Below are 16,112 nucleotides of genomic sequence, written 5' to 3' on the forward strand. Positions count from 1 at the left end.
TCATTCTTGTTCCCTTACATAATTCTGTTGAAGCTTACACTGTAGATTAAGCTTTGGTCAGGACCAGAAGAGTTTAATGAGCATGTTTTCATAAAACAAAATATGGCCTCTCACCACTTCAATATCATATTTCTACTGGACATACTGGATTTAGATCTCAGGAGAAGCAGAGAAAATGCCCTCTTTTCATAGCACTGATGAAAATAACAATTATCTGAGTAACTGTTGCAGTTAGAACTGACATTTTATTACACCAGCATGACATGCTATTATTTATCACAGAGGGGTGGGTCTCTGTGAAAGGCGTTACTCACATAATATCTTAATACACATTCCACTCACCAAGAATCATTTCCTTATATCCAACTTACTTTGAAAATGTGTGTGAAAGAAACAAATTACTTCCATGTTATCTATCCCAGTCCCTTTAAGAAAATTGTCTATTTTCAGATATAAGAAACATATGGCTTTGAAGTATACTATCATAAGTAATGAACTTGTTGCTATATGCTACAAAATTATTCACAGTTTGAGTGCCTTGTAATCATAACTCAGTCTTATAAGCCATTCATTCAACATATTAATTCAAGACCACCACTACTCCCAACCTGTCTGGTTTGTTTACACTATAGAAACGTAACTTCTGTCTTTCCCAAGGTCATGCATTCCCTAGTTTTTGCTTTTCTCACAGATCCATCCTGTTCTCAAATCCTTCATTTTGCAAAAGGGACTATGCTGCTATTACAAAACATTTTATTAACTATGTCACACTACTGACAGGGGAAAAAAAAACACAAAGCCATCTCTGCTGAAGAAATTATGGGATTCATCTCCACCTAGTAGCTAGATGGATAGATGTAGTACAGATAGCTTTATGAAGGCTCTCTTCCTTCCAGAAATTTTTTGTATTCCTTTCCTACTCCAAGGTTATCTACAAAATGCTTGCCCAGAACCTTGCCTGTTTTTTTTGATCCAGTAATTCTTTCCCTCCTGAGTGTTTCAACAAGACACAGGGAGAAGAATCTGTGAAAAGTGCTCTGAACATTTCCTGTGCTAAAAGTGAAACCGTCTCAGATCTAACACCAAAGCAGCCCTACGCCAGCTGTCATTTGAGATCAGCCCGTTTCCTGCCACTGCTTGGGCATTTTCTGTGCATGTCACTTGAATCAGAGTGATGACTTAAATTTAGTGATGATTTTTTTGTCACAAGACATATTTGAGTCCTCTTGCATCTATCAGTGCAAGAAGTATGAAGATTTCATGACCATAACAATGCATAACATACCTTAAATAGTTGTAATCCTGGAAAAAGGATTAAAATTCATTCAGAATATCTAGCTTTAAAAATTGAGATTGTTCCCACAATATGGGCTTTCAGATTATGAGTATTTTTTTTTTTCCATCAAGAACATTCTCCTCAGCCAAACCATATGGTTTATGTAATTTTTGCTTAAAATCCCACCCACATCTGAAGTTATTTTGCACTAAGATAGTGGAACCATAATCAATAAGCTTACACAAACAATTCTAAAAGGTGCTTTATGCATTTTTATGTAATCATTGTCTCACTTGGAAAGGAAAGTGAAGAACATAATGTTCTAATTATTGAAAGGGATTGGAGCGTCTGTCTGTAATTATTTAGTGTTTGGCAATAAAATATACCTGAACACTATTTGTAAATGGATACAACTACAACAGAGAATCAGCCATCTTAATGCTCCAAGAGGAAACTACACCAGCTTGAGTTTTTGTCTCTTTGTTCAAGACAAATACAATATAAATGGTGGTGAATACCTATTTTGAATGAGAAAAATGTGCGAGTTGACATTACTACTGAAGCAATATGGAAAAAAAAAAGAAATGTCAGAGTTTAAAAGCAAGAAAGGTGGGCAGGGAGAATTATAACAGAATTTGAAACTTGAACTAAGACTTTCAAAAGAGAAATTAAAATTTTTATTCTTAAAGCCTTACAACAGGTGGAGACCATAAAAGGTATTAGGACACTGCATTCTAAAACAGGAGATGAACAGTTTGCAAATACAAATTGAATGTAAGCAACATCTGGAAGTTTTCAGAATGAACTGAACAAAGACACTGAAAAGTAAAGTCTTTATTGGAATGGTAGCTCTTAATTATAATTCAGGCTTGTAGGACTTGCAAACACTAGCAAGATGAAAACATGAGGTGACCATCAACCTTACTGTCACAAACAAGAAGGTCTTCCAGGGAACAGGCAGGCCCTCTGTCCAAACTAGGGCTTACTCACAGAGGTGGACTGTGGGAAGTATACAAAAATGCATAAAAACCATCATGTCTAGAAGGAAATCAGATAATTAGAGTCCAAAGATGTGTTCAGCTGTCCTTTAAGTAAGCAGAAGACACAGATCACGAGACTTGTTATAAGAGCTTAAATTTACTAGGCTCAGTCTATTCCAGATAACACAATGTAAATTCCCACTAGGATTGCATCCAAAAACACATCCTGAGAAAGTTCTGGTGACTACCTCCGTGGTCTGGCTCTCAGTGTGTGAAGAATTTAAGCCACAGAAGAACATAAATTATCCTGCTCTGGTGTCATACCATGCATGCACTATGGAGATAGCCATCAATTTGACCCAACAGCTTTACTGAGAAAAGAAAAAGAAGAAACTGCAAAAGAAATGGAAGTTGTTTTGTAGATGTGCTCTTCAGGCACACATAAATGCTACTGATGACTTCTGAAACAATTGGCTGCAGATGTTTTAAGCACTGAACTGTTGTTGGACTCTTAGATATTAATCAGGAACATGAAATTGAAGGAATGTGGAAATTAGCGCTGAACATAATTCTTGCCTCAAAGAAATCAAAAGAAAAAACAGCTGCTGGTCAGGAAGGTAGGAAGTGGTTGCCATAAAGCTTTGAGATTCATCTTTGTGTGTACTATATACAAGTCATCCTAATCTAGCTCATGACATTTTGAATGATTAAAAGAAGTGATAGGGTTTTTTCATCGGAGAGTGGAAAGTAGCAATTAAGGCATAGAGTACAATTAAACACTGACATGCAAGAAAAAAACTGGCTAGGAAAAAGGTTGCTGTGAGCTGGCTAAGGCACACAGTTTCAAATACCTAGTGAGAGTTTTTCTCAAACAAGAGAAAGCAAGAAAATTTAAATGTCTGAGGAAACTCCCAACAGACTCGACCCTGAGGAAGGCCTCCTAGGAAACTCATAGTAAATATTAGGCTATCAAGTATGGAATAAATTTAGAGAATTTCATGGGAATTATTAAATTAGACATGCTAGAAGGCTAGAGAATAAGGAATCCAATACTCCATCACCTAATTTGGCAAAAATGGAGACAGTCACTGGGAAAGGTGCATTCATCCAAGAACTGAAAACTGGAAAATTATCAAGAAGTCTCGACAGCCAAGTTAGCACATGAGCTATCCATTTACTCAGATTTGATTATTGCTAATAACTGCCTAATAAATGCCAAAAACCATGTCTTGGATGGTAAGTTTGTGGAAAACCACCTTTTAAAATGTCTTGGGTTTGCAGATGGCAAGAAATAAATTTTTAAGCAATATTCCTCTCTAGAGATCAAAACTCTTAATAGTGCTTTGTATTTACATTTACTCAGGCAAGAAAATATGAAAAATGCCTGAAATTTGCTTCAGGGTGATCTCACCTGCTGTTAAAAAATTAATTATTCCACTTCAATTTTATCTGATAAAATAGTATAACAGAAAATCCATTGCAAAATGCAAAAGAACAAATATAGTAGATACTGATAAGGAAAGGATGGAAAAATGAATTTATGGGGTTTTCTCTGAATCTATTTCAATTACTATTGAATGTACAAAACTCAAATGGCCCAAGAAATTTCTTAGTCAGAAATTAATTCTTAGAGGCAAAGGCAAAAATTACACTGCACACCATAAGACTAAAAAGAAAATTGAAGGATATAGAGAACATATGCCCCTAAACAAGAAGATACGTAACCAACCTTGCATAACAGTGAATCTGCAGAAAAGGTTTTGCACTCATTAGTTGTTGGTTTAGATACCAAAGAAAGTGTTACTTCATTTTCCAGAGTGGAGGCTGAATGCAAGTGGACACGGAGGAAAAAAGACAGGAGGAAAATCAGTACTACCATTGCACTACCACTGACTGTGTGGCAAGTTATGTATGAATGGAATAGTATACTCCCTACTCAAAATATTTATGTCTACCCTACCTTTCACTTAACCTGTTTACTGTATTGGTGTCCAGAACAGAACTGAAGTGCTTCCACATAAGCCGAAAGAACCAGTGTGAACCTGCATCAAAGACAAGGAGTGCCCAGTTGCTTTTGGGTGACTCCTGTAACCCAGCAGTGCTGTCATCCTTGCAGAGACTGCTCCATGCAGTAAGGCTCTGTAAGGATCTGTTTAGAGTCAGAGCATATGTGCAGTGGCCTCCTAACACTGTAACTTGTGAGGCCTGCACCAGCAGTGCAGGCTGGTGGCCTGAATGCCTGCCCAGCTCAGAAGCTGCCAAGTACTTGCTTATAGCTTATAAACTTCAACAGTTTTACAGATTTCTTTCCAATAAGAACTACATTCACTGAAAAAAAAATGAAGCCCCAGAGACCTATGGTTGTTGTTATTATATGATGATATTATTTCTGTCAGCTTTAGGACTCCAATGAGTTACAAGCATGAGAAGAATATCTTAACAAAATTGGAAATCTCTATCTGAATGATGGGCTGAGGAAACACACATGAAGTTCACATGCTCCGAGTAAGCCTAAGTGCCATTGCATTCCTACACCATTCTACCCAGCTTCCACTGGAAGAAACACCAGGTAGATGTGCCAGGTAGAAGAGGAGTTGTGGTCTAACAGATACCACACACCCTCTCTGAACAGCTAAGAATGTGAAGGAAAAGTGGGGGGAAATGACTAAGTGAAGGGATATATATAAAAACAGGCCACATGGGAAAACTTTACAAAAGGCTGTATTTATTACACTGCCTAAGAAAATCTCAGGAGATAAAAGCTGAGAAAATCATTAGTGTGATATGTATACATTTTAAAAAGTCCATACGTAAGTTGCACATACAAATTCTAATTTCTTCACTAGTAAACCTGGTAGAATCTCCAAATTTTGTTCCCCAAAATAATCTGATACTTTATATTTTATTTGATTCTGAACCAAATCAAGTAAAAGAGTTTTCAAGTTTTCTGCTAAATTAAAACAATATGAATTTGAAAATAAATTTCCAATTATTTAACTCTATTAAAAATATTTTTGTCACTTTAACATCACTTTAGTTAATATATATTACAAAATAGATTATATCCTCTAGTTATCCATAGTAGTAGTAGTCTGACCCAGATAATTAATTATATTTTCAAGCAATATTGAAAATAAAACATCAATAGGATCCAAAATCAGATTTTGTTTCAGTAATATGATATTATGTTTATTTATGAAATTGTAAGTTCTACTACAGAAATTTTTCCCATTTAAATTTTTACAGAACAGAACTTGTTTTTATTTTGAAACATTTAAAATTCTCTTTTCATTAGTATTTTTGAAAACTGTAAAAAAACCCTTTCCTCTGCCAGACTGATAACACAGTGCTGAAAACTTCACTAGGAATGTCATTGAAATCCAAACCAGTCCTCAGGGACTTAGAGAATTGAGCTCCATAAGAAAGTTTGATCAGGCAGATAATGGAAAAAAGTGACACGTTATTTAGATTGGAGTAAAATTTTTTTTGAGTTGGCAAAGGGAAAATAGCCTGCTTGAAGTCATGTCATCTTTAATTTGGTAAGTTATTTATTTTCTTGTAATCCTATTTGAAGTATCAACATTTCCAGTACATTAACTTGATTGGCAGAGGTGCTGTATGACTTGGGATAAACCCCAGTAAATTTTTTTTTCTATCTGCTCCAAATTCTGAATGAGTTCCTCTCAGCTGGAAGCATCCATGCCTTAGAAACATCATCACATGCCTTTTACCTCTTAACATCACATCAAGTGAAAATTTCAGAGAGACAGACAGCAGCATTCTGGTCTCATCTCATTTTAATCTCAGTAACAGATCTGAGAGAAACTCTAAATCAGGGGAAATAATACTCAACTAACTGAGTAAAAATTATTTTCAAAAGTAACAGACGTGAAGAAAGGTATTTCATGAAAGACTGTAGGACCATACCACATCACTATAGGAGTAATTATCTATTTAGGTCAATAAGAAGTAGTATTTGAAATCTGACACTTGTATGAATTGTACAGCTATTGCACAGTTTTCACCTTACCATTTTGTATTCTTTCCAGCTTTTCTGAAAATCCAGACTTCCATCTTCTCGGTGTTGTATAACTGTCCATCCTCCTCCAGCAATTTCCATATTACAAAAGACCTACAACAGTTAATAAAAAAGAATAAAATTAAAACCCAAACAAAAAATAAAACAAGTTTGCATTGAAATTCTGTCATCTTAGGGGTGAAAAGTATTTGTGAATAATAAAATTCTGTCAAGGAAGTGTGTTTTCCTATGTCTTCATGCCCTATTCCCTCAATGACATCCTCAGACATTTGGCAACAAACAGCTCTCTCGTTATGTTTACTGTAATTCTCCCAGCAATGTCTCCTTTCAGTACATTACCAAGAATATCTCTCAACCATCCCCTTCTGCTTCTTCAGCTTTCCCTTTCACATTCCTCCATGCTCTATTTTTCTATTTCCTTTGCAGTGCCCCTGGAACCATGCCCTTCCTCTTAATAAATAAGAGTAATTCTTCCAGTGCTAATAATGATTCATGTAGCTTTTAGTAGGGTGTCATTTGGTCTCAGAGAGAGACCATTCATGCAGAAAACACTCATTCTAGGAGTCTGAAATGTAGCACAGATGAGGTTATTCTGTTTTCCTTTGAAGTGTAATATTACCTACAGTGTTCCAGACAGTGTCCAAAAATGGGACAGGTGACTTCAGAGCAAGCTGTCTTATATGACAGAGAATGCAGGCAGAAACAGGCTCAAGAGATGAGATCTGTGATACAAGGTCAGAAGTTAAGATCTATACTCAATATGTAATATCATATCCTGTCACCACTGCACTAAGGAAATTTTAACCTAGATACTAAAAGGAAATTTTAACCTAGATACTAAATATTCTGTGTGTAAAGGATAATGAAACAATTTGACAATTTTGTTGAGCCTTGATATTATAATATTGTGTAAACTGAAATCTGTTACTAATCATAAATAATCCATATAATAATAAAAATGGATATTAACTTTTATTCTCTTCACTCCTTTTCATTATCCTTCCAAAAATTCAGATGATAAACTATGAAAAAATTAAACTACTGCTTGTGAATTTGCTTTTCTTGGTATGTGACAAACAATTTTTGTTTCTAGTTTTGTAGGACACAATTTTAAGATCTAAATCTCTAAGGGCTACCGATTCAAGCAAATTTTACTGATTCTATTCCCCTGTACTCATCCATTTCATATTGACACTGCATCTATCTTAAATTTCATTTGTCTGCACTTTTAAAAGCTGTATTCTTCCCTTTAAGTAAAAACTCAGTATGTGAGAGTGTTGAAGAGGTTTACCTTTTGGCAGTCACATCAGCAAGAGTCAATCCATTAAGCACTGGCTGGCAATTTAAAGCTTTATATTGCTTTGACAAATTGGACATTACTATCCAACACAGTCAAATAAAAATTTGTTCTGCAGTTGAGTAGAAGACCATAATCTACACTCAGGAAAAGCCATTCTAAATTTCTCCTACTCTTAAGAACTGTCATAGTAACAATATGCAAGTGTTTTTGTTTTAATTTGCACCAGGCATGCCAAGTGAAGTCCCTGTGAAAGTGCAGGAAGGAAACAGAATACTAGGACAAACATGAACTTGATTCAGGGTAACCACAAGAAAACTCACCATTTTCTAGACAAATATTTTGGCCCTATTTTTTCTTTAGGGAAGCCACTGTGAGTCAAAACATTTATCTACAGGATGTAATATCTTTAGTCTGATTTACGGTGAGAATTTCTAAAAGATGGATTTACTTTCCTTATAAGTAATTTCAAGCTCCCATGAATCCATTGCCAATTTTTAAAGAAGTAAATCCTCGACTGTATTAAGATTACTCATTTTAAACATGCATGCAAATTTTGGGATTTTCATACTACAATATAATGAAATACCTATAAAAAGACTGAAGTTTTCTGAATAATATATCAAATTGAAAGAGAAAATTGCACAGGGAAAACAAGAAAAAAAGATTTGCCAGCAGGACAGTTTTCACTTGCCATCATTTTATGACACTTTCCACAGTGATAGACACAAACACCTGCCCATATCAACAGGAGTTCCACAGTGATTGTAGATGTTGCTGGGCATAGCTTTAGCCTTGTCTGCCCCAGAAAAGATCAAGGCACTCAGCCATTTAAGACCACTTAACGTGTTCTGACACTCAGCCCTCTATTAGAAAAGAAAAGGATGAAAAAAAGTGACTGAATTTGTATGCATTATAGTTTCTGATTTTATAATTAATAAAATAGCCTGAATTAGAATAAAAGACCATCCAAAATATTGCACTCTTGCTCTTCCTTAAATGCATGGGTAAAAATTCTCAAGCTCCTAAAAGGCAAATATGGGATTATTTCTACCTCTTTTATTTTTATAGACTAAACTATTAAAAATTTTGTAATTAGCATTCAGAGATAAGCTCAATTTTAAAGTAAATGGAGGATGTGAGATTTCTATAAATTGCATTTTAAGTGCATGCACACTAAAATCCCACAAATCTACCTCACTGGCATGGAGCAACGAGCTCAAGACCAGCCTTTGAGATTCAGGGAATGTGTCTTTGCTATGCAGAAACAGTCTGATGACCACCATGTTGGAGGACAGTTTGCACAGTACAGAGAAATAGCCTACATATAATGGGTTAAAATTCCACCAGATGTGCTCAGAGAGAGCATCAGCACCAATTTAGTGGGAAGTCCACAAGAGAAATGTAAAGGGGGAGGAGTGAAGACCACAGCCATAGCAATAGTTTTTGCAGAACCATAAGGACACAGACACAGGGAGCCCAGCAGCAGGGCTGGATAACATTACATTTTCAGGGTAGAGCACCCAGAGGTTGGTAACAGCCACGTTTGTGGGGGCATTGGGGGAGGCAGTGGGTAAGTCAATGCATTGGTCCAAGGGCACACACAGAGGTCCTGCCTGCAGTCAGAGCAATCACACCTGGCCTACCCTAAGGTGACTTGGTTCTTTCAACTCCAAAATGGGTACAACCTCACTTTCACTGCTCCCTTGCTCATCAGAAGCCTTGCTTTCCCTGTAGTTCACCCTGACTTTGCTGGGGGACTGAAAGGATTCTTCTTGCCTTTTCCTTCTCTCATCATTGTCCACATTATCAGGCACTGCACATATACATGTCAGAGTAAGCCAATTAATCTTTTTCTCTTTCTATTTAAAAATATGGAATATTTTTAAGAACCTTTTAAACAGATACGAAGCACTAATTTTGATCAAGGGCTTGAAGGCTAATGAAGTATATTAATGAACTGTTGGAGCTAGGAACAAGAGACAAAAATTGCAGTCTAAAGCATGTGTGAGAATATAAAAATGAGGTATGTAAATGGCATGAAGGATAATTCTTTTATGAATATATGAATGTGAAACCAACAAGACACCAAAACTGAGAGTAACATTTGTATATATGACAGATGTATTTTCCATTGAATATCAGCATTCTAGTAAGTATCCCTTCAAAAATATAAAATGAAATGAAGGCATATTTTGTAGCCTGATGTATAAAATTGTTATGAATGAGATAGTTGACTGTGACTATGAGTAATACAGTAGAAAATAATACATTAGGGTTCCTAAGACATGCCAGAACTCTGCATTGCATTGTGGTAATCCAGATAAAAAAAGCTGTCTTTAAACAAAGAAGTCTGTCTCCATGGAGTACCTATCAGGATATCAGAGCAATCTGACTGTGTCTGCATGGTGCTACCTCTGGGCTAATTAGTGCTGGCACAGTGCTGCATTGATGTGATTTTGAAGCTATCTCAGCTGGAGTTAGTTCAGCTCTTTGCACAGCACTACCTTACAGCTTGTTTAAACGACCATAATGTCTAAAAAAACACCTGTTAAAGCAATCACACTCCTCACTTGACTAACATGGACATGCCTGGAGTCAGCTCTTGCTGTGTTGCTGCTAGGGCAAGACAGAAACGGGTGTATCAGAAATGCCCTCAACACACAGAAACAAACACTCCTGCCTTTTCTTGCTAAAACAGGAGCACTCCAGGACAACTTAATGCAATGGCACTATCTGAGTCATGATACCTGTGTTGATTGATAGCAGTGTCTGTGATCAGGGATATAGTGGAAACACAGGATGGCTTCATTGTGTCACTGTCCTTATACCTCCAGTGAAGTGGGTTTGAGGTAAATATACCAGAAGCATGAGTGTTTCCAGGGAACCATTGTTTTTAACTGCAGTCCAGCTTCTGATTATGGTTAATGAGCTTCAGTAAGGCTAACAAAGATACTGCCAATTGGTATATGCGATTTGGACATAGGTGTTACATCTCTTTTTGAGTGCAACAGCATCTACAGAATTTCTTTTAATATTCTTGTCCTGCTCAGTAATGCTTTCAGGGATATCTGCATTTTATGTCATGTTAATTATTTTCCCATTCACATTTACCAGAATTATGTTGATCTTAGCCCATAAAGCTCTCCTACCTCAATTCTACTCATGGATTAATGAACTCTAATTCCTTTCTAAACTGTAACATTTTGATGTTTACAGGCTTCTAAAGGCCTTTTGTAATACCAAACTCCACTTAGGAAAAAGGTTAGCATATCTTAATATGATAATAATATTACTATAAACAGTAATATTGGTAAAATTATTTTACAGTCTTTTTATGTTTGCAGGGTCACTATTTTACTGCAGTAGGAATAAATTCACTTGACAGAAGCGGTTCCCTCCCTCCTGTCTAGCCCACTTTATGGTCACCACTGTATTTCCCAGGTACTCAGCCCTTAGTCTTGGTGGCTCTTCCCAACACTGCCCTGTCAGACGGACAGACAACATTCCTCTGCAGACAAGCTGGGTTTAGATCATTCTCTCATGTTCCTAACCTTAGTTCCTTACTCAGGTACCTTAGCAACAAAAGCCCTGCAAAAAAAATAATCTCTTATACAAATTAATGTTTCATTTGCATAAAAGACCCCCCCTCCCAAATCTCTTTTTTGAGAAGGATGGGATTATAAATTCTTCATAATTTCAAGCAGTGCTGGCACTCAGCATGTTGTGTTCTTTACAGCCAAAACTGCTTTTCCCTCTCCCCTACAAGAGAAACTGATTTTTTTAAAATCTTTATCTTTAAAAACTACTCATTCTGCTATTTCTTTCCTCATGCTACCAGAGAATCCCCAAGATCAGCTTCCTCATTATCACACTTTACAAATTCACTTCTAAATTTTATTGCAGATTTATTTGCAGCCGTAGTATGATTCAACTGAGCTTGCCAAGTGGGAGGAAGTGAATCAACTATTGCGTGTACGTTGGAACTTAGGAAGGATTTTCTGTCAGCAGGAAAGAAGAATGTCTGGAATAATACAGTTAATAATTTTTTTCAGTCTATTGTACTTTTTAAAGCACAATACTAAATAGTAGACAAGCTTTATATACCAGTACAATATTTTGTGGAATGATAAATTCAGTAAAGGTTCAAAACACTCCTTTCAGTTCAGAGCAATATTGTATTAACAAGAAAATAAATCCAGTCATTACCTTTTTAGGATCTGACACATTGTTAATGTAAATAGTGTAGACCCCACTTTTGTTGACACCAGATTGGTATACATCTGCACAGTCTCTGAATAGCTTTTCTTCTTCCTTTTTTGCATTCTTTAGTAAAACTGCAAAACAAAAGACATGATAATAGAAGTTACAACAACAGTCTTAAGCATTTCTGTATCTAGGAAGTCCACTTTTGCACACTGCATCCCTTCTAAAAATGCACAGTAATAATTGTACTGTTTCTTACACAGTTCATGCATTTGGCAAATTCTAGTAAAGAACTAGTATGAAGCTTTTGGACAGATGGTAGAAGTAGGCATCAGAAGAAGTAATGATACAAATAGCTAAACACACCATCCTGTGTGCAAAACTCTGTACCCTGCAGGTGTTGCCTCTCACTAAAGCTGTCCCTGGGAGGTTGCCAAAGAATGCCCCAGAGATGGCACATGAAGGTGGAAAATGTGTTCAGTGTTGTGATCTGACACAGATGTTCACCTAAGACAGCAATGATGGAAGGAGAGAGTTTGTGCTGTTCATGAAGTAATAAGTTTTGAGCAGCACAGGAGCTTGGAGCAGTACAGCTGCTTGCTTAAATTTATTTTTTTGTAGAGAATAATTTAATTATTTTCATAACTACATTCATAAAAGTTGCTAAATACAATAAAAGAAAAAGCAGTGCTACTGAGGTCAAGTGTCTAGAGGCAAGATTTATAGAACTCATTTTCTCTCAGCACAGGGCAACTGTTAATGTTATAACACCAGTGCAGATCTTGATCCTGTATGTTAGAGACAGACCATATATATATGAGTCTGGGCTGAGAAATTACGAGTGCAAAATGTTGAGAATCCCAGTCTTGAACAACCAGGAAATTCCCTGTAGAAGGAGTAACATCTGAGAGTGCTCTTCACTTTCACAAACAAAAGTAGCATGACCCCACACAATAGTGAAGGATATGATTTTATTCCAACAACACATATTTTAAGCACATCAGTATTCCCATGGAAATCCATCTGTCTACTCAGATTCCTAAAGTTAAACATGTCCTTAAGTGATGTGCAGGGTTCAGGCCAGCACTTCATTAATTCCTACATAAGGATACACTACTTAAGTCTTCCAGACACACTCATCCTCTGGTGAAAGACACTTCTTTTTCATTTTTGGCTTGAAAGTGTGAGTTATAGATACAAAAGGGACTACATCATATTCACTCTGAGTGAAATGGCCTCCGCTGCAAATCTGACGCTGATGTGCAACAAAGCAATGGCCTTGTGCAGCATGTGGGACTGCACGGGGCATAGGTGGTGAGAATAATGCCAAGGCCATGCAGCTGGAAGTACTATCTTCCCTTTGAACACCTCCAAGAAGTATTTTAGGATGGCAAATTCCTTCTAGAGCACTTGGTATTAATGCCATTTCACAGATGGGGAAATTGAGGTAAAAAAAGTTTAAACATTTTACCTCAGTCATTCCATGAAAAGGCGAAAATAGAAAACTAGTTAGAAATCCAATCCTGATTGTACAACTATATTGCTCTCTAGGTAGGCATTTAGCACAAAAATCATATTATTCTTTCCTTTTTATGACTTTTATATTATTATTTTAAAATTTTATTTTAAGAAAAAAAAATCACTTCTCCCCTTCCATGTATTTGCTTCATGTTTGTTATTTTTATTCAACACCATCAACAAAAATAAAACCTAATATATTTGCATATGAAATTCGATTAGGAAATCGATGGCTTTGAAACTTAGCTGTATTTGGAAAATCTAGTACTGGCAGTGCTGTAGATTACACTCTTTCCTGTGAGATGGCAGGGAGTGAGATTCTTAGCAAGGTGCACATCAATTGTGCACTCTCTCAAAAGTGACATTTTTTAGATAAGACATAGAACTGAAGCCCTCGTGACTTGTGTTAATTAAAGACTTCATGGTACTTTCTGTAAGCAGATGGTGTTAGTATCTGTGGCCAAAGTCCAACCTGAATAATTACTTGGGGCTGGAGCCAAAGCCTAGAGGAGTTAAAGCAAAGCCTCTCATTGATTTCAGAGTGCTTTAGAATAGATCCATTCTTTCTGGCCTGAATTACTCTAATGCTCTTGTTTCAACTGGAGACATCAGTCTCTCCTGCATCAAAATTATTTAGTGTTGCAGAGGCACCACTCATTTCCTTCAGACTTAAAATACTTATATTTTATTAGCTGTATGCAGCATTATCTTACCTTTTACATGGGTGTTATGCACACATTGAAAACCACTTGGAAATAACTATTAAGACTCAATAAAGGAAATTTGAATTTGGGTCCTATCTAACTGAAACTTAGACAAAAGATTAATGAGTATGTTCTAAAGTTTATATCATTAAAATTTTAAGCAAGGTAAGATTTTAATATCAGATCAAACAGCTTTGGTAATTTTCTAAAGAGATTGATCTCTAGAAATCGTCCTTAGAAATAAATTATCTTAAAAATGAAAAGAAAGACAATAAAAGGGATTTTTATGAGAGAGATGAAGTTGAAAAAGACAGATAAATGTCATAGATATGACCACCTTTCCTCTTAGATTCAGACAGCTCAAGTAGCTGAGATCACACCGAGAGCAAATGTGCAATTTCCCAAAAGCCAAGCAATCCAATATGCGTTCAGAGTTTTCTGCACCAGGGGTTTTATTCCACTGTAGCCAGGCTTTCCTTGGGTGCCTCTCACCCTTCTCTCAGGAGTTGGTGCTCCCACTGGAAGAAAAGCCCAGCTCCTTCACAAGGGCCTATACTATTACATTGCAACACAGTATATTAAGCATGACTAGTCAAAGTTTAGGTTTCCTTAATACATCATACTGTAATTTGCAAGAACAGCCCAAACTTGACAGAAAATTAATACTCAGGAATGTTACTGGTAATGTGCTTTTAGCATAAAATATGTTTTCTCTAAAGTTTGCTATTGTTTTTCTTACTTAATATTCCATATAGTTTCCAAGCTACTTTTCTAACTTAATATTCCATACAGTTTCCAAACTACGTACTATAACTCTGGACTATTTTTTTCTACAACATTACATAGACCTTGAATCCTTTATACATCAAGTCCCTGAATGATGTATTGGCTCACATATGGTAGATGTGTAAGTATTTTTTTTTTTTTACAAGTAAGTAAGTTCAAGTAAATTAGCTCTAAAACCAAATATGCAACCACTAAATTCCTTAGTCAGCTTCAAGATATTGACTTTACACAACTTTTAATGTTAGTTTAGCTGTTTTCATATACAATGCTTATGACAGAGTTTTATGTACCTAAAGAAGAAGATAAGTCTCTGTCAAGCAAAATAATATTATCATTTTCTAAAACGGAATGTTCCAAGATTTGGAACAGAGGAATGTTTTCTGATTGCCTTCTCTGGATGAATAAACTGGTCATGCTCCTTTAAAGCAATGGTGCCTGTGTGGAAAGAAGGGGAATCAATAACAAGTTTTTCACTGCACTTCCAAAAGTCTTCTGGGTAATTTTTAGCCCAGTAACTTTCTCCTTGAGCTATCTGTTTTCCCTTACTTGATGGGAATTATTTCTTTCAGTTATCAGTCCTTCAGTGTTCCTTTCCCTCAGCACCCTGGATGATGACTGGAGCCCACAGAGTACATGAAATGCCATCCATAAGTGCCCAGGCCCTGTGGATGGACAGGAACCCAAATCAGTGAGGTCTCTGTTAACCCATGGGCTGTGCAGCACCAGGGCAGAGCAGGGTTCTGCTGCACCTGCTCCCAGGATAGCATCCCTCAGCCAGGGTCAGCCCCTGAGGCTGCAGCCCCTCCAGTTTTATTTATTGACCTGTGCTTGCAAGTGAGAGAGCTCAGGTATAGAGGGCGTTTTCCCAGATCAGTAGTCAGGGAAATTTACTGATTGATAGTTATGTGTGCCCAGTATAGAGTGAGACTATTTTTCTGCTATTAGCTGTAAAATTAAATCAATAAATAATTACTTTATTTCCTAATAGCGATTACAAATGGAGAATGTTTTATTCTTTGCCCAGGTTTAAATAAATACTGATTACTAAGAATAAGTAACTTCTGAAATATTTACTTGTCCTGGGTTGTAAGATAAGCTTGTATTCTATTTGCCATCTGTTGAAGGCAAACCTGTTGGGCAGGTTTTATTATCTTTTCCAAGAACCGGTTTTGCTCCTAAGAGGTAATGGTTTGTTAGTGGGCCATTGACTGATTCAATGCAGGGCTGGTAACATAACACCATCCTATTGTGAGATGTTCCACCCAGAGGGGGAAGCCAAGCACTCTTTTATTGGATATAAGGGGGT

General features: G+C 36.5%; 1 protein-coding gene across 1 annotated transcript in view; it reads right to left on the minus strand.

Annotated features, from left to right (window-relative positions):
- Positions 1–16,112, minus strand: part of ANGPT1 (angiopoietin 1) — a 153,070-nt gene that overhangs the window by 43,912 nt on the left and 93,046 nt on the right. Inside the window, exons 5-6 of the mRNA XM_021546436.4 lie at positions 11,802–11,929; positions 6,287–6,388 (exon numbers count right to left, since the gene is read on the minus strand). Of these exons, the coding sequence (XP_021402111.1) occupies positions 6,287–6,388; positions 11,802–11,929 (230 nt within the window). The remainder of the gene's footprint in view (positions 1–6,286; positions 6,389–11,801; positions 11,930–16,112) is intronic.

Source organism: Lonchura striata, chromosome 2 (assembly GCF_050655825.1).
Source record: "Lonchura striata isolate lonStrDom1 chromosome 2, ASM5065582v1, whole genome shotgun sequence".
NCBI lineage: Eukaryota > Metazoa > Chordata > Aves > Passeriformes > Estrildidae > Lonchura > Lonchura striata.